The sequence below is a fragment of the Zootoca vivipara genome, chromosome 7 (genome assembly GCF_963506605.1).
Source record: "Zootoca vivipara chromosome 7, rZooViv1.1, whole genome shotgun sequence".
Taxonomy (NCBI): Eukaryota; Metazoa; Chordata; class Lepidosauria; order Squamata; family Lacertidae; genus Zootoca; species Zootoca vivipara.
Window position 1 is genome coordinate 75,552,745 of NC_083282.1, and position 19,836 is coordinate 75,572,580.

Genomic DNA, 19,836 nt, shown 5'->3' on the forward strand with positions numbered 1-19,836 from the left:
GGCTGTGCTCAGATAGCATTTTGCTATCCTGGCTAGTCTTGGGCATTTTTTTGAAGTGGTTCAGATCTTCAGAAGTTGGTTGGTCATTCACATCTCCTGACCATGAAAGGCTTTGCCTGCTAATTTTTACAGATAAAGCTGCTGTTAAGGGAGATACATGTTTTGTTGCAGCTGGGGCAGATGAAGGCTAGCTGACTAAAACAACAACTTGTAGTAACATAAAATAAGTCAATTCAATTAAAAAAAGGAAAATGTGAATTATTTTTCCTTGCGGGGGGGGGGGTTGGAGGCACATCAGAGGTATTTAAATTATGATACTAATATTGATAGGGATTTTCACATCATAAAACTAGTATCTAATTCTTTCTCTTCCTCTTTTAGGGCATGTAAATAATCCCTTTCACAACAAACATATTTCTGCATGGAAATTTCCATTTGGAATGCCAGTTTTAAAAACAAAAGAAAAAGCCTTCACCACTATGTTTTTATTAATATTATTATGACAAGATCAGCACAGTTGAGACAGCAAATCCTGCTTCCAAAATATACACACTTCAAACCAGCAACCTCAACACACATCCCTCACTCCCTACTGCTTTTGCCATTCCGATCTTGCTCATAAATATATTTCTTCCTGCAACAGCTTTATTGTCATTCCTTACAAGGCTGACTTGTAATCAGCTGATTGACAGCTGAAGTCACTGGAATCTTTAGTTGGCCCATTATAAAAGCAGACCTATCTCTCAGCACGGCTGGGACCTTCAGTGCAGAATGGGCAAATATCCTTTTAGAGGTAGGGCTCTATATCTTCAATAACTGCATCGAGGCGAGAATTTTAGCATTTGCACCTTGACATATTATTCACGGCTGTAAGTGTCTGAAAAATGTCACCTGCTGAAACCCCATTCTTTATGGAACCACAAATGGAAGAGGAAAGTAACAGCACTGAAGGAATTGTTAAAGTTAGATGAGTTGTCTTATCTCAGTCAGTAGATCTTTGCCACGACTTACTACCTAACAACATGTTCCTAACCATGTCTAGGTAAAGGTAAAGGGGCCCCTGACCATCAGGTCCAGTTGTGTCCGACTCTGGGGTTGCGGCACTCATCTCGCTCTATAGGCCGAGGGAGCCAGCGTTTGTCCGCAGACAGCTTCCGGGTCATGTGGCCAGCATAACAAAGCTGCTTCTGGCGAACCAGAGCAGCACACGGAAACACTGTTTACCTTCCCGCCGGAGCGGTCCCTATTTATCTACTCACACTTTGATGTGCTTTCGAACTGCTAGGTGGGCAGGAGCTGGGACTGAGCAACGGGAGCTCACCCCGTTGCAGGGATTCGAACCGCCGACCTTCTGATCAGCAAGCCCTAGACTCTGTGGTTTAACCCACAGCGCCACCAGAAGTAAATCATATTAATTCAAGGGGGCTTACTCCCAGGTCAGTGGGGTTAGGGTTGCAAGTCTTGAGTCCTAGGCACTGAACTTGGGATCAAAGATTAAGGACATAAGAAAAGCTCTGCTGGATCAGGCCAATGGCCCATCTGGTCCAGCCTCCTGTTTTCACTGTGGCCAACCCAATGTCTACAAGAAGCCCACAAGCAGAAGCTGTTTCCCAGCAAATGGTGTTCAGAACTATATTGCTTCCTGGGGTTGTGAGAATGGGCAGCAAGGCATGTCATTTTAGGGGCTGAAACCTAATTTTTGCAAATTTCTTCAGTGAGGGATCGTAAAAAAACACACATTTTTGGGCGTGAGGAATTCAAATCTGCAGTTGTTTTTTCTGACTGGACAACATTTAGCTTTGTAAGTCTACGTTTGATGAAAAAGTACATAAGCTGCTTTGAGAAGCCCAAAGGATTTTGATTTTGCCTTCTGAAAATGTCAGGTAATATGCTAAGTTGTCTCTCCTGTCTTGGTCTCTACAGCTACAATAGGCACTGTAACTCTTTGATGGTTTGACTCCCAATGGGACACTCTTCCAGACAAATGAAAATGTATAATATAACTGGAAGTACTTAGCAATCCTTTTTTAATAATTTCTATGCAATTTGACACAAAAAATGACCTACATTCAAAACTAAATTATATTAATTTATCCAAAATATCTTTTGCATTCCCAAGTCATGTTACAACTTTTTAGCAACCCTCATTTTGGGAAAAATTAAACACACCCTAATGGACAGGCACTACCGTACCACTGAGCTAACAGGACACTCTCCTATGTTCTCTGGGAAATATTTTTCTGATAATTTCTAAATGGCTGTTTGCTAGTTATCTTGGCCATGAACTATCTTGCGGGGTTGATGATGATGATAAATTTATTTATGCCCTGCCCTCCCCACCCAAGACTGGTCTCAGGGCGGCTAACACCGGATATAAAACAATTGATAAAAATACAGCTTAGGAACAAAATTAAATACAACATTAAAATGCAGCCTCAATTCAATAGAAATGGTGTTTCCTGCTTGGCAGGGGGTTGGACTGGATGGCCCTTGTGGTCTCTTCCAACTCTATGATTTATGATTCTATGATTCTATGAAACTAAATTAAAAACTGTTTGGGGAAGAAAATGTCAGATCTTCACCAGGCAAACTATCCAGACTGGTTCCACATGGCCCAGAGTGTGAGATTTCACATGTAATAAACTAAACCACAAATATCTGGAATTATCTGGCCAAAATATAAAGGGGAATTCAAAACGCCCAACAGTTGTAGAGGGTGAAAAGCGACATCTAGTGGTTGCAGACAGCATATTATTTCCTTTTACTGCTTTTATCCTTCTGTTCATGCCTTGAAATCCAGTCCACTCATAGTTTCTTTGCTAATCTCCCTTTTGTTTGCTTCGGTGCAGTTTTCCCTTCTTTTTCATGAAAACGGTTCAACCTTCATCCAATAAAGAAAGCAAATGGAATTACTATTCTAGCATACAATTAAGGTTGCCGGATTCTGAACCAACTAATGTAGATTGTTTATCAGCAGTTTGATTAGCCCACCCAATGGTAATGAATGATTCTCTCCATGCTTGAAAAACATCACCTGCTGGCTTTGCTTTCTTTTTTCCAATCATGCTTTCTGTTAATGAAACTTTGACTGGATTTTCCAACTTTCGGCTACAAATAGAGCTGCCCTGACCAAAAAAACTCACCCCAAACCCTGCCCCTCCCTGCCCCCTCCCTGCACACAGAAAACAAATATTTCAGGGAGCAGGTTCTACCTTAACCTACTTCCCAACTTTGTTATTTTTCTACATGCAAAGTTACTTTGATGGTGTTTACAACATGCTTGCAGCGTGGAAAATGCTTAACATTTGGTTTTCCTGATAACAGAAATTGGCACTAAACCGACCGTTCACTACTCACTGGCACTGAGTTTGCTTTGTCAACCAAGATCTACAATAAAACTGCATCATTTCCCTATTAGGATTGAACCTGTGAGTACATATGGATAACTAGCAGGCTTTTTCCTTCACCCATAAACTTTTAAAAGGAAACATTTTGGAGTCTTCTCCTCAACTGTTTCTTTGCCAAGGATGTAGAAAGTACCAATTCCCTACAAGGGGCTTCTCGATATTGAAGTGGAGCTTAAGAAAAATGCATGGGGGAAAAAAATCAGATTTCCTCAGCTGAAACTTCTGCAAGTTTGTCACCAAGCCCAAGTATCTATGAATGCTTCGCAGTGCAAGCCCACACATGCCTACTCAGAAGTAGGCCCCAATGAGGGCAATGGGACTTACTCTCAACCAAGTAAGTGCATCTAGAATGAAGTGGTTAGCATTAGCAATGCAGAAATAGAGGGTGGATGAAAATAATTGCATAATACCTCTCCTGCCAGCAACTACAAATCAACCATAGGAACAAATCTAGTAAGCATCTGCTAACAAAAGTGGGGGTTTTGTGGTGGGGTCCCTGCGTAACCCCTCAAAAACTGCACCTGGCTACTTGCAGGGAGCAGCCAAAGGCTACATTGTAATAGCTTCGCAATAATATTAATAATTAGAAGTGAACATCTTCAAAGCCCTCTGTAAGCAAAATTTAATCCCTCTGCCACCCTATGGGGTATTTTTACAGTTGACGACCTCAGGCCAACAGCCAAAGCACGCTGCCTTTCATCTTGCGGGGAAAGGATGTTGGAATTGCAGGTCGGCTCTCATTTCAGCTCCTACCTCGCGACTTTCTATTCACATCGCTTCCCCAAAGCTCTCTTCCAGACTCCCTCTGTGCATTATTCCGGCTTCCTTGATGTTTGTTCAAGGATCTTATCAACTCAGGACTCACCAGGCATCTGCAAAATGTACGCTCTTTCGACACATCCACTCAGTGCGTCGTGTTCCACCTTGCACGTAAACACAGTTTTCCCCGCCCCCTGCGCAGGTGTCACTCTCAGAAGGCTCCACATGGAGTGCAAGCCATTGGCGCCAACTACGGAGACTGAGTGGCAGATTCCCACATGCAGCGGCTTCCAATCTTGGAACCAATTCACCCTGATCACGCTAGGGGAGAAGTTATTGATTCGGCAGCTTAGCCTCAGCTCCTCTCCTGCAACAGGAACTGGAGGGTCTGGAGTGATCCAGAGGACTTCTGGGGGGGTTCCTGTAGGGACATGAAATAACAAAGTGAGTTGCTCCCCTTAAGATATAGTGGCAAGCGATGCACCTTGTTCTGCCAAGGCCATTTGGGAGGAAGAGATGTGATGCATCTCAGTTAAAATTGCTGTTTGGTTGGTTGGTTTTAATTAAATGTAACTTTCTAGTCCTCGTTGCTGTAGAAAAAAATGTTGAAAGCGTGTGTCCCTAGAATATATGCATTCAGGCCAAAGGCAATCATAAATGAGAAATCAAATCTGTTCCAACCACAGAGGCATCGTACCTTGCAAATTTATTTCATAGGAGAGTTCTTCGACATTTCCAAAGCTGCTGTGCTTGATCCGACAGGTATAAATTGCTCCTTCCTCATCTCTGGTCAGGATAAACTCAGTCTGGCTCCATATACTGTAAAAATCACTTTCACAAGGGAAAGGCCCAAACTGTGTCACTTCTTCAATTGGCTGCCCATTTCGAAACCAATCCAGAGTGATGTCCTTTGGATAAAATTTCTCCACAACACAGATCAGAATAAGCTTATCCCCCTGTATGGGAACCTGGGGTGAGCTGAAGATGTAATGACTTGCTGGTCGAGCTGCGAAGTAGAGATCAAAAGTCTGTGTGTGTTTGTGTGTGTGTGGAGGGGAAAGATATTCCATACACAGCTTTCAGACATTACACTAGCTCTACGGGAAAAGTGGCAGAACAAAATAACCACTGCGGGCTTCTCTTGTTTTTGTGGTGAATGATGTGCCTTGCCTCTATGGTTCCAAGTCAACTTCAGGTAACACAATCTGAGGCTGTGCAAATTTTACCACTTGCTCCACCTCCAGCTCAGTCCCACTGCTGGCATTTGAAGCCAAGTACACATGATGTTACCTGAACTCTGTAGGTATATGATGGCTTTCTGATTGTTGTATTTTCCCCTCAAACCAGCCTCCACCCAACTCGAAAATGGAAGTTGTGGTTGTGCATGGGCAGATGACAGCTTCAGAGAATTGAAGTTTGGTTTGGGGGGGGGGACAAATCAGGTAATGGCCATTGGATTAAGACATCCCTGCTCCCTCTCTGGTCTGAAAGGATGTAACTTGAAACCCAGCAGGAGGAAACAATCTTGCTGAATTTCAAGTCACTAAGCTGGACTATATAGAAGGCTGATTGCCAAAGAATTGATGCCTTTGAATTATGGTGCTGGAGGAGACTCCTGAGAGTCCCATGGACTGCAAGAAGATCAAACCTATCCATTCTTAAGGAAATCAGCCCTGAGTGCTCACTGGAAGGACAGATCATGAAGCTGAGGCTCCAATACTTTGGCCACCTCATTCATGAGAAGAGAAGACTCCCTGGAAAAGACCCTGATGTTGGGAAAGATGGAGGGCACAAGGAGACAACAGAGGACGAGATGGCTGGACAGTGTTCTCGAAGCTACCAGCATGAGTCTGACCAAACTGCGGGAGGCAGTGGAAGACAGGAGTGCCTGGCGTGCTCTGGTCCATGGGGTCACGAAGAGTCGGAAACGACTAAACAACAACAACAATCAATAGGGAATTCAAAGCATGAGGTCAGTTGATTGACAGGCAGATATCCCCACCCACCTGTCAATTTTTGGAGATAAGGATGTGGCCAGCCTGGCAGAAGAGGCTTCCCCCCCCCCCCGCCCTGCACTATTGGAATACATAGCCTCTCTGCTGCTTCCTTTGAAAACTGCTATTAATCTTACCAGTAACATGAATAATTGTGGTCCTCCGTATTGGATTCTTGAGTGTGCTGTGCTGGATGTTGCATTCAAATTCCACCCTATCGTCCTTTATTGTAGGCATGTAGCTCAGGCAGGAGGAGATGCTGTAGAATCTGCCATTGGCTTCCAGAGGCTGCTTAGCCATACTGGTAACATCTTCTCCAGCCTCACAAAGGGCTGCATCTTCCTTTTCATGGTCTGCTGCCGACACCATCCTGTGTGGGTTTCTCCGGTACCATTTCACCTGGATTGTTTTGGGTCTAAATCCATTTATATTGCACATCAGCCTGATCTTTTCATTAATCGGGATCAGGTCAGGCTGGATGATTGAGGAGACCTGGGGCTCTGCTATAAAAAAAAGCAAAGGCAGTTAGGGTGCAATGCACTTAGCAAAAGGTCCCTTGAACATAGTGCAGCCGTCTTCCCAAGAAACCAGAGATAGGGAACTCTTGGCCCTCCAGATGTTGCAGGACTACAACTCCCATCATTCCCAGCCATTGGCCATGCTAGCTAGAGCCCAAGAACACCTAGAAAGCCACAGGTGCCCCATCTGTGCAGGAAACATAAAACACATTTCAATGTTAAATGAGAAACTGCTCTGCAGTTTCTCAATTCTCTGCAGTTTCTCAATTCTCTGCGGTGGAGGCCAAGGTTATCAATTACTACTAGCTACAATGGCTTTTTTGTAACTTCACTGGTAAAATCAGAGAATTGTATAGTTGGAAGAGGCCATGAGGGTCTCATCTAGTCCAACCCTCTGCAAGGCAGGAATCTTTCCCCCAATGTGGGTCTCGAACCCACGACCCTGGAATTAAGAGTCTCATGCTCTACCGACTGAGCTATCCATATCTAGAGACAGTGTGCCTTTGAATAACAGCTGATGGGAATCTCAGGTGGGAAGAGAGCTATTGCTTTCAGAGTTCCTATAGGTGCTTGGTTGGCCACTGTGCGAACAGGATGCTGGACTAGCTGGGCCTTGGTCCAATCCAGCTGAGCTCTTCTTGTGATCTTAGCACAAAATGGAGAGACCAGAGAGCCCCATGAAAAGTCAAGCCCCCTAGACATAGCAGTAGTAACTTAGTAGTAACTAGAATATTTTTATTAGGCAGCAAATAAATACATCAGATAAATAAGTAAAAACATGTGTTGGGAGCAGAAAGTTTCCATTTTTGGAAGAGACAAGGAATAGCGACAAATACATGTGCAATCTTTCATGGGTCATTTCATGCAGATCATGAACTGGGCTAAAATGAATGACTTCCACCCTGAAATGTTTTAGGATTCTTTAAAATTTACCTTTTGCAAGCCGTGCTTGATAAAAGATGGTTAAAAATATGCTGCATAAGCCTGTAACTATGATGCAAGAGGCGGCCACCCCGGCAATAAATTCTGTGTCCCGATGATAGGATTTTGGTACTAGAATACAAATGTATTTATTAAAACCAATAGCAGTTCTTTTTTTATTTTTTGACATATGCTTTGTCGCTTCTTTGGCTTTGGCCTCCAAGACTGTTTGCTGGGACTCCCCTGCTTGAAGATGATTTATTTTTTACTTAGCCTGACCTGTTGTTATCCCTGACAACAGAACGGTGGATTTAAATAAGTGTAATGGACTGTGGTCCTGAAGGATTTGCTTTTGGTACATGAATAAAAAGCCATTGTCTGGATTCAGGCCTAGAGCTTGAGGTCTCCTTGGACGAGGAGGAAAGGAAGCTGGACCTTCCAGCAGATCCACACTGCCAATGAGCCTGAGGATCTGGACATCTCTGTCCCAGGACTGAAGGTCCCCACACGACACAAGCTTCCTGAGTGGTGCAGGTGCCTCCAGATTCCCCACCCCTCCAATTATCGCAGGACCATAGAAGTAGAGGAGATGGTGAGCAGGGCAGGAACATCAGAGCCACCAGGAGAGTGTGTGGCTAGTTGCCTGTGAGGCTCCTTGGCATAGGTGACAACTTCCAGATTGAAAAATCCGGGATTGGCAGAGGTGTAGCGCCGAAAGTCGCACTGCGGCCATTTTGGAACTGGGCAGAGCAGCACCTGAAGTTGCTTCTACGCATGCTCTGCCCATTTCCAATATGGCAGCAGCGTCAGAAGTTGCTTCTGCGCATGTCCAGAGACTCCAGACATGCGCAGAAGGAGCCTCCCCAGGCCGGTAAGAATCCAGGGGATTTACGTTTTTTTTTTTAATCTGGACTGCCAGCAGAAAACGGCTGGAAAAACGGGGGTTTCCCGGGGAATACGGGAAACTTGGCAGCTATGCTCCTTGGAGACCAGACCTCAACCCCCCACTCAGCTATGAAGTGCAGTAGTGGGCCAGTCTCTCTCTCTCTCTTTCAGCCTAACATACCTCACAGGGTTGTTGTGAGGATAAGGAGAACTATGTATGCCACCTTGAGCTCCTTGGAGGAAAGGTGGAATATAAATGTAACAAATGATAATAAACAGATTTGTGGACACTTACTTGTGACCAACAAAGTTGTATTTCTACGTAGCGGCTTTCCCAGGGACTCGTGCTGGACTTCACAGATATATAAGGAACCATTATCAGCCTCAGACACCATTTGGGTGACACGACTCAGCACAGCAAACAAACCATCACGGCCTCGAGAAGATGGCGCCCCTGTGCATATATCTGAGGATAGTGGTGTTTCGCGTACGCTGCCTTGTTTCCTGACCAGCCAAGAGATGTTAATTGCTTGGGGGTAGAAGTCATGAACATTGCAAGAAAATGTCTTCTCTCCTTCTGCAGCAGCTAGGAGACTTTGGGGCGGCAGCAGCACAGCAGGCTGAGCTAGGGTGGGAAAGCAGATTATTATCAGAGAGGAATATCACCCGTATCCACAACTGAGGAATACCTTCCACCTATCTGTTTAAATGGAATCTACTCCATGGAAGCTTTTGCTCTAATAAAATGTGTTACGCACTGTACATTTAAAGCAGTCTCCTACTACTTTAAACAGTCATGGCTTCTTCTCCCAAAGCATCTTTGGAAGCGTAGTTTGTTCAAGGTGCTGAGATTTGCTAGGAGACCCCTATTCCCCTCACAGAGCCACAATTTACAGAGTGGTTTAGCACCCACTGTATGGCCTCTACTGTTGCTTTCCTCCCCCCACCCCCAAGCTCTTCTCCTCTTCGTGTTCGTGCCAACAAGGATGGCAGTCACTCCTCCCCTCTTTACTTTTTGGTGCTGTTTCTTTCCCCCACCTCCCATTCCCTGATTTCCTTGCGGGGCGGGGTGAGGTTTGTCACAGCTTTAGAAGTACTTGTTCCTTCTACAGTATTAGCAATTTTGGGGGGGGGGGTTGAGTGTCAATCCTTTCGCAATCAAAAGAGCATCCTTTGCACAAATGGGTGAAGGTTTTCAGAAGCACAATAGATATTTGGGGTTGGGGATTAGAAACTTAAGAAGGGAAGGAAGGCAGAAAACTCCCGAGACAGACCCATGAAGGCTTAGCCTGCTCAGTGGCACAAAATAATGTTGCGGGGGACAGTAAACCAGGAGAGGGAATGACATGGGCTGTCTGAGAAGAATGCGTGGCTAGCTATGTGGAACATTGAATAACAGCAGTGCAATGTTTTGTGGCAGGTGCCACATGGAAAAAGCCCACTCTACTGGAGCACTTTATTGATCTCAAAGATTCTTCATTTTGTGTTGGACGGATAACTTCAAAAAGCAATTGGTACCTCTGACTTTAAGCTGGATCTTTCCATTTCCATACTGCGGAGTTACCAGCACAGTGCACGTGTAAATCCCTTCGTCCCTTAATGTCACATCCGACAAGGTGAGTGATGCAATGCCATGGGGTAGTAACTCAACATTCACTAAGAGCCCGTGCCGGTAACCTGCTGTGTGGTTCCCATCAAACAAAAACACTGCCCTCTCTTCTCCAGATACAGTCTTCACCGCCCATTTCAGAGCTACGTCTTCTTTTCTGACGCTCTCCTGAACTGTAAAGTTACAATGCAGCACAACTGGGTTGTGTACCAGGCCTATTACAGGAGAAGGACTAGTCTTCACCTCCAAAGCAGCTGGAAACAAAACAGAAGGGGTGGGTGGGTGTGAAGATACACACACACACACACACACAGACGGGCGTAGCCAGGGGGCAGCTGCCCCCTTGACTAACTGACCCATTGGATCACAGGTAGCTTGGTTCTGACACACATACCCCAAACATAAAGCCAAACATGTTGCAAAGAGTACAAAATACAGTAATATAAAAATTAATCGATGACCAATAGACTCACTCTCTTTGGCCCCTACACACGCATACATAGCCACAGTCTGCATAGTTCTTTTTACTGAGAGTAAAATTTTAAATTACACAATACAGATGATGTTGCTTCTACGCAATGGCAAGGTTTTAACAGTATCTTTTTTTTAATCAGTGTATGTAATACAAGGTCAGCAATATGCCAAGAATGTGTGTCACTTTTTTAACCACTGGCAAAACAAACTTTTTGTCAATTTCTCAGTTAACTTGATTTCCCAAGGCTTCTTGTGTTTTGTTTTGTTTTTAATTTAAATTATTTATTAAATTTGTATATTGCCTTTCATCAGAAGAGAACAGGGCAGTTTACAACAAAAAATGATAAAATAAGAACACAAAATACATACCCAGAAAACAAACAAGAACAAACCCTCCCCATATTTTTTTTAACTATTTGACTATGTTTAAACCTTAGGTTTTCCAAAATCTTGCCACTGAGATTCCTGCCGCTATCAATAGATGGCCTACCAAGTTTGTATGTAAAATGTCCCAATTTCCCCCTGTAAAGAGATTTGATAGAGCCAGGTGTTGGGGGATTTCTCCCTCCCCCGGGCTGCTGAGATTTCTTTAAAAACCTCTTCCAAATGCCCTTTGTAAAAAGGTGGGGCTATCAAAGTAAAATACTAGAAGTTCGGGGGCGGGGGGGGAGTAGGCTAATTTCTCATACACAAAATGATTGAAACCAAGATTTTGTTGGGGGGGGTGGGTGGGAGGGGGAAGCCTAGTGCCTGTACATTTCGTCTCATATCTTAGGTTCTGCAAATGCTAGAAACTTAACTCTTTTTTAAAAAGAGGAAGAGGTGGGAGAAGAGGAAGAAAGCTGGGAATTTGTGGGCTGTGGTTCATGTGAGGGCAATTGTCCCCACTCACCCCGCTTTGTCCCCTGCCCCATTCCTCTGACCCTGCTTCCAGTATACAAGCAGCGGCTCCACCAAGTAAAGGAGGAAGGGTCCCTACCTGCAGCCATAAGGTAGGAGAAGAAGAGTGGCAGTTCCATTGCAAGGTTAAGGAAACAAAACAGGTGGACTTTGCGCCACACCTTCAAAGGTTAAAAGTAGTACGCAAAGGAACGTTGCCAGGAGGTGCCTAAGACGCTTAGCCTCGCCCAGGAGAGGCTTTGCAAATAGCAGCTAATTGTCACGGCGCTTTTCCGCATTTCATTACCCCATGGACATTTCATTTCCCTATGAACTCAGCTTTTGCAATCCCCACGTGCATATATGGTAACATTTCATCCATCTCAGTAGACGGTAGTTCATGAACTACAGGGAGGTTGTCTGCTCTTGACGGGGTTACACTTCCCCTGAAGGAGCAGGTTCGTAGTTTGGGGTGGGGGTACTCTTGGATCCTTTGCTGTCGCTCGAGGCCCAGGTGGCCTCAGTGGCCCAGAGTGCCTTCTGTCAGCTTCGGCTAGTGGCCCAGCTATGCCCCTATCTGGACAGGGATAGCCTAATTGCTGTTGTCTATGCTCTGGACACGGGTGGCGCTGTGGCCTAAACCACTGAGCCTAGGGCTTTCCGATCAGAAGGTTGGCGGTTTGAATCCCCGTGACAGGGTGAACTCCCCTTGCTCAGTCCCAGCTCCTGCCCACCTAGCAGTTCGAAAGCATGTCAAAGTGCAAGTAGATAAATACCTTCCAGCGGGAAGGTAAATGGCGTTTCCGTGAGCTGCTCTGGTTCACCAGAAGCAGCTTTGTCATGCTGGCCACATGAACCGGAAAAACTGTCTGCGGAAGCGGACAAACACCAGCTCCCTTGGCCTGTAAAGCGAGATGAGTGCCGCAACCCCAGAGTCATCTGCGACTGGACTTAACAGTCAGGGGTCCCTTTACCTTTATGCTCTGGAAACCTCAAGGTTAGATTACTCCAATGAGTTATATGCAGGGCTGCCTCTGAAGACAGTTGGAAACTTCAGCTGGTGCAAAATTCAGCAGCCAGGTTGCTCACTGGAGCAAGACTGTTTGAGCCTATTACACTGATCCTGGTCCCACTGCACTGGCTGCCAATTAGTTTCCGAGCCCAATTCAAAGTGCTGGTTTTGACCTATAAAGCCTTAAACGGCTCAGGACCACAATACTTCAAGGATCTTCTGAGGCCCTCCTTCGTGTGCCTCCTCCTCGAGAGGTTCAGAGGGTGGAAACAGAAGAATGGGCCTTCTTTGCAGTGGCTCCCCGTCTGTGGAATGCTCTCCCCAGGGAAGTTCGCCTGCCGCCTTCATTCATGACCGTCTCAAGCATGTCGGGCGCCCTGGCGCCGTGGTGCGGAGATCGCTCTGGTGCTTCTGCCCTGCCCCGGCAGGTGGCCGGGCACGGCATGCAGCACCCACCTGCCGGCCCGGTGCCCTGGTGCCCCGCGCCACCCAGCCTACCCCTAGAGCCGGGCCTGCCTTCATTATACACCTTTAGGCGCCAGGCAAAAACAATCCTTTTTAACCAGGTCGATCCAATTTACATCCTATGCCCTTTAAAAATGTGAGGGGGGTGGGCTATTGGCTTTTTTATTTTTATTAGGTATTTTGTGGTTGCATATATTGATTTTATTCTGTGAACCGCCCTGGGACCCCTTTATTCATTTCTAAATAAAGAAAAATGAAAAAGAAGAAGACGTAATGTAACGTGTTGCGAGATTGCATTAATATCGGGGCCAGAAATGAGTTTAAGGTGCCATTCCGAGACGTTCATTTATTTCGGAGCAACCCTAACTTGAATTCATCAGACATGCACATTTGATTATTTTGACTGGCTAGGCTGGAAGGGCGCTTGCTCGCTACCATCTGGGGAACTATTCAGACCAGGAAGCAGGGCGCCGATGGCGTGCTAAAACTATGCCCTGGCCGGTGGAACCCGGGACCCACAGCCGGGGAAGCGGGCACTTGGCCGGGAGCCGTTTTTCTCTCGCAAGTAAGTGAATACGCCTCGGACACGAGCAGCCCGGGGCGCTAGGACGCTTGCACGGGGAATAGCAGCGCACAGCCGCCTCGAACTCACCGCCCTCGCGGTTTGCTAGTTCTCAAGGCTTCGCGCGCTGCCGCTGTGCTATTTCGGAAGTTACTCCACGCCCTCTTCAGGGGAGCGTGAGGAATGCGTTGTCCTTTCTCTGCCCGAATGGCGTGACGCTACGCGAGCTCCGGTCGCGCGTCTCTCCATTGCGCTCGATTTTTCTGTTCCTAGTATGCCCGTGAGCGGGTCCAGCGACCCCTCTGCGTCACACCGCTGGGTTTGCTCTCAGGTAAGAGTGCTCAGGAATGCAAAGTTGAGGCTGCAGTCCTCTGAGCACTTGCCCCTGTGCATTAACTCGGTGGGATTTACTTCCAAGTAGATATGCAGCCGCCACTCTCCAAACTGCACGGTAGGACCGAGGGGGTCGATGCATCTTCATTTTAAAGTTGTTGCAGATAGATGGAGGGGTGAAAGCAGCATATTGTTTAGTTTCTGCTAGTCAAACCAAAAGGAAGCACTTAAGAAACATGTTTGCTTAAGTCTAGAAAAATTGAAACAGAAACATGATTTTTTTTTTGTGAATCACCCCGAGATCTATGAATGAAGGGTGCTATACAAATTTAATAAATAAAATAAAAACGTTGGCAAATTCTGTAACCTCCGCTTAGAGCTGTTTAATGAGAGGGAACCATACAGCTCGCTCCTATGCACATTGACAAAGACTCACTGCATTCGATAATTACAGTACTTCCAAGCAAATGTACATATGGAGCCATCAGTGTAATCTTGAGGTGTAAGTCCCACTGAGTTCAATGGTGCTTCCTTCCCAGATAATATGATAGAATGCAGTCTTCATCACATTTACATTGATAGGTAGTACCGTACATGTGAGATGCTTCCAGCCTCTGCCAGCACTTCTGCCAATGCCAACAACAGACAGAAACATTTCTATCAGCTGCATCATGTTGCCTCCAAAATACAGAGGCTGGGTTCTGTAATGCTTTTCTGAAATGTTTCAGTAGTTGGAACCCTAGCGGCTGATCAAAAAAGACAAATGGTATGTTGATACGCTTACCTACTTCTATTTTGCTCATTTGGGGCATTTTATTTCTTCCCTTTCTGATCTTAATATAGTGAAAGATGAACATAATCACAATTTCATACAATCTAGCTGTCAAGCTAAGGCTAAGCGTACTTTGAATTGCAAGCTTTAACCCTCAACCTTCCACATAGCTACAGGCCACTCCTAAATACACCTACCTGTACTTGCACCTAGTGATTTACTCCATATGTATATGTATACATCTGCCTCAGATCTTTGACCAGATGCTCCTTTTCTTCATCAATCTGCTGCTTTGATGTCAGGTGCAGCCCGTGGGAGGAATTACTGAGGGAAGGAAGCTTTTCTACAGTGAACTCGGTTGTCCTGCTTGCTTCCCCCTCATTTTCTGCGAGTCCTGGAAGACCTGCTCCCTGCCTTGCAGACCATTTTCCACTGGCCTGGGAGGGTGGGGCCCTGGTTCACTCCAGCTACAAAAACTGAGACTGGAGCCCAGAGACTAACTCAGGTGTCTCCAAGTGCAGACCCAGGTCATTGAGCTTCCACAGCCACTGCCCACCATGAACCATCATTAGCAGGATTTGCAGCAATAACAGCAGATATGTTCTATACTTATGATAGTATTTTTTTCCTCTTGCTAATTATGCTACTGTAAGATTCAGGTAGGTAGCCATGTTGGTGCTACTGGCCAATTTATTTATGCTGCTTTAAGTGTGCATTTTATATTTGACTTCCTTTAGTAATGTTTTATTTTGAAATGTTTTTTTAAAATGTTTTTGTTAACTTTGCTGCATTAAGTGTGCGTTCTGTAGTTGACCTGTTTTGTAATCATTAATTTTGAAATCTTTAAAATATTTTAGTTTGCTTTTAATTATGCTGCTTTGAATGTAAACTTGACTTTCTTCTGTAACGTTTTGTTTGGGTTGCTTTATTTGATGTTTTAATGTAGGTTTTAAACCTCTTTGAGATTATATATATATATATATATATATATATATATATATATATATAATCAGTATATAAATGAAATGAATAATTTCCTGGGGTTGCACCTGCCATCAAAGCAGGTTGTCTTCATCAAAGAGCATCCGCCATCAAAGCAAAAGATAGATAATATGAGAAACCACCATTTCACATCCCCCCCTCTCTTTACTCTTAGTATACTTACTGTTCAATCCTAGCATTGCTGTCATATGGCATATTCCTCTACATGTTTACTTGTACATAGCTGCCAAGTTATCCCTTTTTTTAAGGGATTTTCCATTATGCTGAATAGGCTTCCTCGCGAGAAAAGGGAAAACTTGGCAGCTATGACTTGTAAGCAATGCCCAGTGGACTCAATGAGGCTTACACTCACATGTGTAGACAGGGTTGCAACACAACAGCCTACTCCTATACAGTGAAGCTGACTAAACTCATTGACTGCAGCAGGCTTAAAAGTGCCAAACTGAATCTGGCTGCTACAGATACTTCCTTTAAAGGTAATTTACATTTGGCACAAGAGGCTGTGATGGAAACTGTGAGATGAACAAGGAGTCTGACCATCTTGCAACTGGGAGGACTACATAACTGGACTACATAAACCCAACCTAAGAAATAATGTCTGGCATTTATTTCATTTTCATATTCTTTTTCAATACAATTTTTTTCAGTTGCCGGTATGGAACTGTTTGCTTCAAGAAAATACTGTAAGCAGATGCAAGTGGAATTGTAGAGTGCTCTACCAACCTCAAAATACTGTCATCAAGTCCCAAAACCCCAACATAGTTGCTGTATAAATACAAAGCAATGAAAAAGGCTAAAATTTATTTCATAATGTAACATAACTGAAGATATTTAAATACTCTTTGCAGTGCACACTGTTTTCTTTTATCCAACCATGGATCTCTTTCTTCCTCTGAGCCGCACTTCATCCAGTTTTTTAATCACTGGAGCCGATTTTTTAGATACAGCCGAGTACTTCTTCAAGAGTGCTTTGAACAGAGCCTCTGTGTTCGGGTGGGTGCTCAGAAAGGCTTTTTCCAAGACATACAAATCAACACCCTTGTCCTCAGGTAGGGCAGAAATAAAACTCAGTCCAAAATCTATTAACACCAGCTCCATCTTTTTTGCTGGTGGTGGTCTGAGCAGCATGTTAGAAGTTGTGAGATCCCCGTGCACAATATCTTCATCATGCATATGTGCCAGAATCTCACCAATCTTCTCTGCTAGCAAAATAAGGTTGCTGGAATCATTTCTAGATTGCTGTTCAGACATAATATAGTCCCGCACTGTAGTTGATCCCACAATATCTTCAAGATATATACAATTTGAAACATAGTCCACAAAGTATACAACAGGTGCAGAGATCCCTAAAATAGAAGACAACCAAAAACAAAAAATTATACATCATAATTAGCCTCAAATACAGACAAGTCTTCAGAGCAAGTAAAGCTTTTTTGCAGTGAATACACTACGCATCTTAAACTTATTTTCTGTCACAGAATCCAAGGGATCTAGGAAGAGGGCGGTGTGTAGTGGGGGAAAGGAGCTAAGAGTGTGCAGCACATGTGAGAGGCTTTAAAACGAATGGAACCACCACTCCATTAACAACAACACAGTTCTCTCACCCTAGCTATGCACACTTCTGTCATTTCAGATTCTGAACTTCCCCAACAGACCTAGCAAAACTTTGAAGATTAAAACACAGCTTTTAGAAAATGGTAACAGGAACTTTCCTTGTACATTCCTAGTCCAAGACCGCAGTACTCCCTGCAACATTGGTTTTCAACTAGTGGGTCAGGACCAACAGCAGCCGTACCACCGCCATGCAAATATATGGCAAAAAAGAGGGTCTATGATGTGTGTTGGGTTAAAGGTGGGTCCAGGGCCCAACATGTGAATGAGTACTGCCCTAACAAAGATGCGGGTGGAGCTGTGGGTTAAACCACAGAGCCTAGGGCTTGCCGATCAGAAGGTCCGCAGTTCGAATCCCCGCGACGGGGTGAGCTCCCGTTGCTTGGTCCCAGCTCCTGCCAACCTGGCAGTTCGAAAGCACGTCCAAGTGCAAGTAGACAAATAGGTACCGCTACAGTGGGAAGGTAAGCAGCATTTCCGTGTGCTGCTCTGGTTCGCCAGAAGCGGTTTAGTCATGCTGGCCACATGACCTAGAAGCTATACGCCGGCTCCCTCGGCCAATAACGTGAGATGAGCGCTGCAACCCCAGAGTCATTCACAACTGGACCTACCGGTAATGGTCAGGGGTCCCTTTACCTTTACCTCCCTAACACAGAGGCACTGTTCAAGACATGAGTAATATTTTTTTAAAAAAAATTAATGCATCTTTAAAACCGTTTCTCCTTTTTTGTCATCCATTGGATGCTTCCTGTTTCTCATGTGTGCCAAATCAAGAGTTTGGGCTACCTGTGAGTGGTCTGGAACAAGTGTACAGTAAAGGGTGCGTTTCACTGAACTACAACTCTCACACCACCACCCCCATACAAAAATAGGGAACAGAGAATGGTGACTTTTAAAAAAAAATAAGCCCACGGGGGGGGGGATCTGTTAATCTTGGGGGTGGGATATTCTTTCCCCTTCCCCAACACTACCAGGGCACTTTTTAGATCTACCGAGCAGACTTAAATATATTTATATCCTCCAACGAAAGTGAGCAGCCTTACGAACTTTGGAAGGGACGAAAACAACGGCGACCCTGTCTGCTGGGGCGCCTGTCCAAAACACCTGTGGCTTAGCTCACCGCCTTCAGCTTCCTTGCCTATAGCAGGGGGGCGGGATTAGTTTCGGTCAGTAAAAACGTACGACTGGAATCGAGCTGCGTGCCTGCTTTGCTTGCAATTCCCAACCGCGCACTCTTTGCAAAGATGTGGGCCGGTCATGCAATTTAAAGGACCCGGGATCCCAGCCCGCGCGCCCTCTCTCCCCGTGCAGTCCAGCCTCGAGGAGTCTCACCTGCCCGCCGACAGCGCAGCAGCGAGCGGGCCTCCTGCGCCGTCCGCCTGCGGCTCAGACGCTCCTCCAACAGCGGGTGTCGGTAACGCTTCTGGAAGCGGTGCTTCGCCACAGTTGGCCGGCCTAGGAAGAGGCCCCGGTAGACCCGGGCTTCGGCTCCCTGCTGGATCATCTGCAGCCCCGCCATGGGCGGAACAGCCGCTGCCTCGGGCTCGGCACCGGCCGCGCTCCTCTCAGCGAGCGCCGCCGCCATCATGGACGCCAACAGCCGCTCTCTTTACCTCCAAGGTGGAATGCGCGTGCGCCGTTCCTCGAGACTTCTTGCGTACGGCGCAGGATCGGCGAGTTGGGCCGGCGGAAACAGCCGAGTCCGGAATCTGCACTTGCCGGAAACAGTCGAGCCTGGAATCTGAACCTAGCAGACTTTGCAGTCCGTTTGCTTCACTGCATGTGTATCCCTCAGTGGGACTTCTGGGCAAGCATACTTTGGATCAGCCTTACACCGAGTCTGACCATTAGTCTGACCATCTATCTATAAAGGCATGCCATACTAAATAAAAAAATCTCCTTGTTTATCTATGTCTCTAATTTAGACGAGGGGAATGAGAAGCGGTTTTCTTCCACTCAAATTAGCGGAGCTGGGGGAATATCTATTATTACCTGACCCGGTAGTTCCAGCCAACATTTCCTCCAAGCAAAGTGGCTCATTACAATTTCTTAACCATGAAAATAACGGATTCAGTATACTGACGTGAGGGTATGGCACCCTCTGCAGACCAGTTTCTGAATTAAGAGTGCTTCCGAGAACAGGAGAAGTGTAATTTGCAAACGGGTTTGCTGAGATATGGGAAATGGGTTGTTGTTGGTAACGGGATTTTTGTTTGTTTGTTTGTTTTTACTTTTCTGAAAAGGATAAATCTGTATTAAATGGAGAAAAACCTGGACTGATATTTTGTTTTTGTTTTTTTAAACATACTTTTTATTAATTTTACAAAATACAAAAAAACAAAAAAACGGTACATACTTAAACCCCTTTTCCACCTCCTTCCTACCCACCCACATGGGTCCTCCCCTGCCACAGAAGTATCCCATGTTTGTGAACAGTCAGAAATGGTCCATTTTATGCTTGGATTTCTGTCCTCCTCCCCCTCCCCTGACCCCAAAGCCCCCCCCTGCCACCAGGGAGCTCCAGCAAACCAGGGCAGTACGCAGGAGGACATCCATCCAACCATCTATTGTTATACCAAAAAAAGAGAAAAATAGAAATAGGAAAAAAAGGGGAAAAAGAAAGGGCGAAGAAA

General features: G+C 45.4%; 1 protein-coding gene and 1 gene segment (V, D, J or C); both read right to left on the reverse strand.

Annotated features, from left to right (window-relative positions):
• Positions 1 to 290: 290 nt before the first annotated feature.
• On the reverse strand, positions 291 to 11,540 carry LOC118089505 (immunoglobulin gamma-1 heavy chain-like). The segment is given in 6 exon segments: positions 291 to 2,881; positions 4,273 to 4,587; positions 4,864 to 5,172; positions 6,298 to 6,663; positions 8,780 to 9,109; positions 10,003 to 11,540. Coding segments are annotated over 6 exon segments (1,932 nt in total).
• Positions 11,541 to 16,376: 4,836 nt separating this feature from the next.
• Positions 16,377 to 18,805, reverse strand: TP53RK (TP53 regulating kinase). Its single transcript, XM_035124329.2, has 2 exons — positions 18,536 to 18,805; positions 16,377 to 16,938 (listed from the first exon to the last, which is right to left on the reverse strand). The coding sequence occupies exons 1-2, from the start codon at positions 18,789 to 18,791 to the stop codon at positions 16,457 to 16,459; spliced, it is 738 nt and encodes a 245-aa protein (XP_034980220.2). The 5' UTR covers positions 18,792 to 18,805; the 3' UTR covers positions 16,377 to 16,456.
• Positions 18,806 to 19,836: the final 1,031 nt, after the last annotated feature.

Excerpts from the sequence above, each read along its gene's own strand:
- TP53RK (XM_035124329.2), bottom strand. The coding sequence starts at position 18,791 with ATGATGGCGGCGGCGCTCGCTGAGAGGAGCGCGGCCGGTGCCGAGCCC. Across the intron at positions 16,939-18,535 it reads GCTGCGCTGTCGGCGGGCAG|GGATCTCTGCACCTGTTGTA; the intron begins GTGAGACTCCTC and ends CTTCTATTTTAG.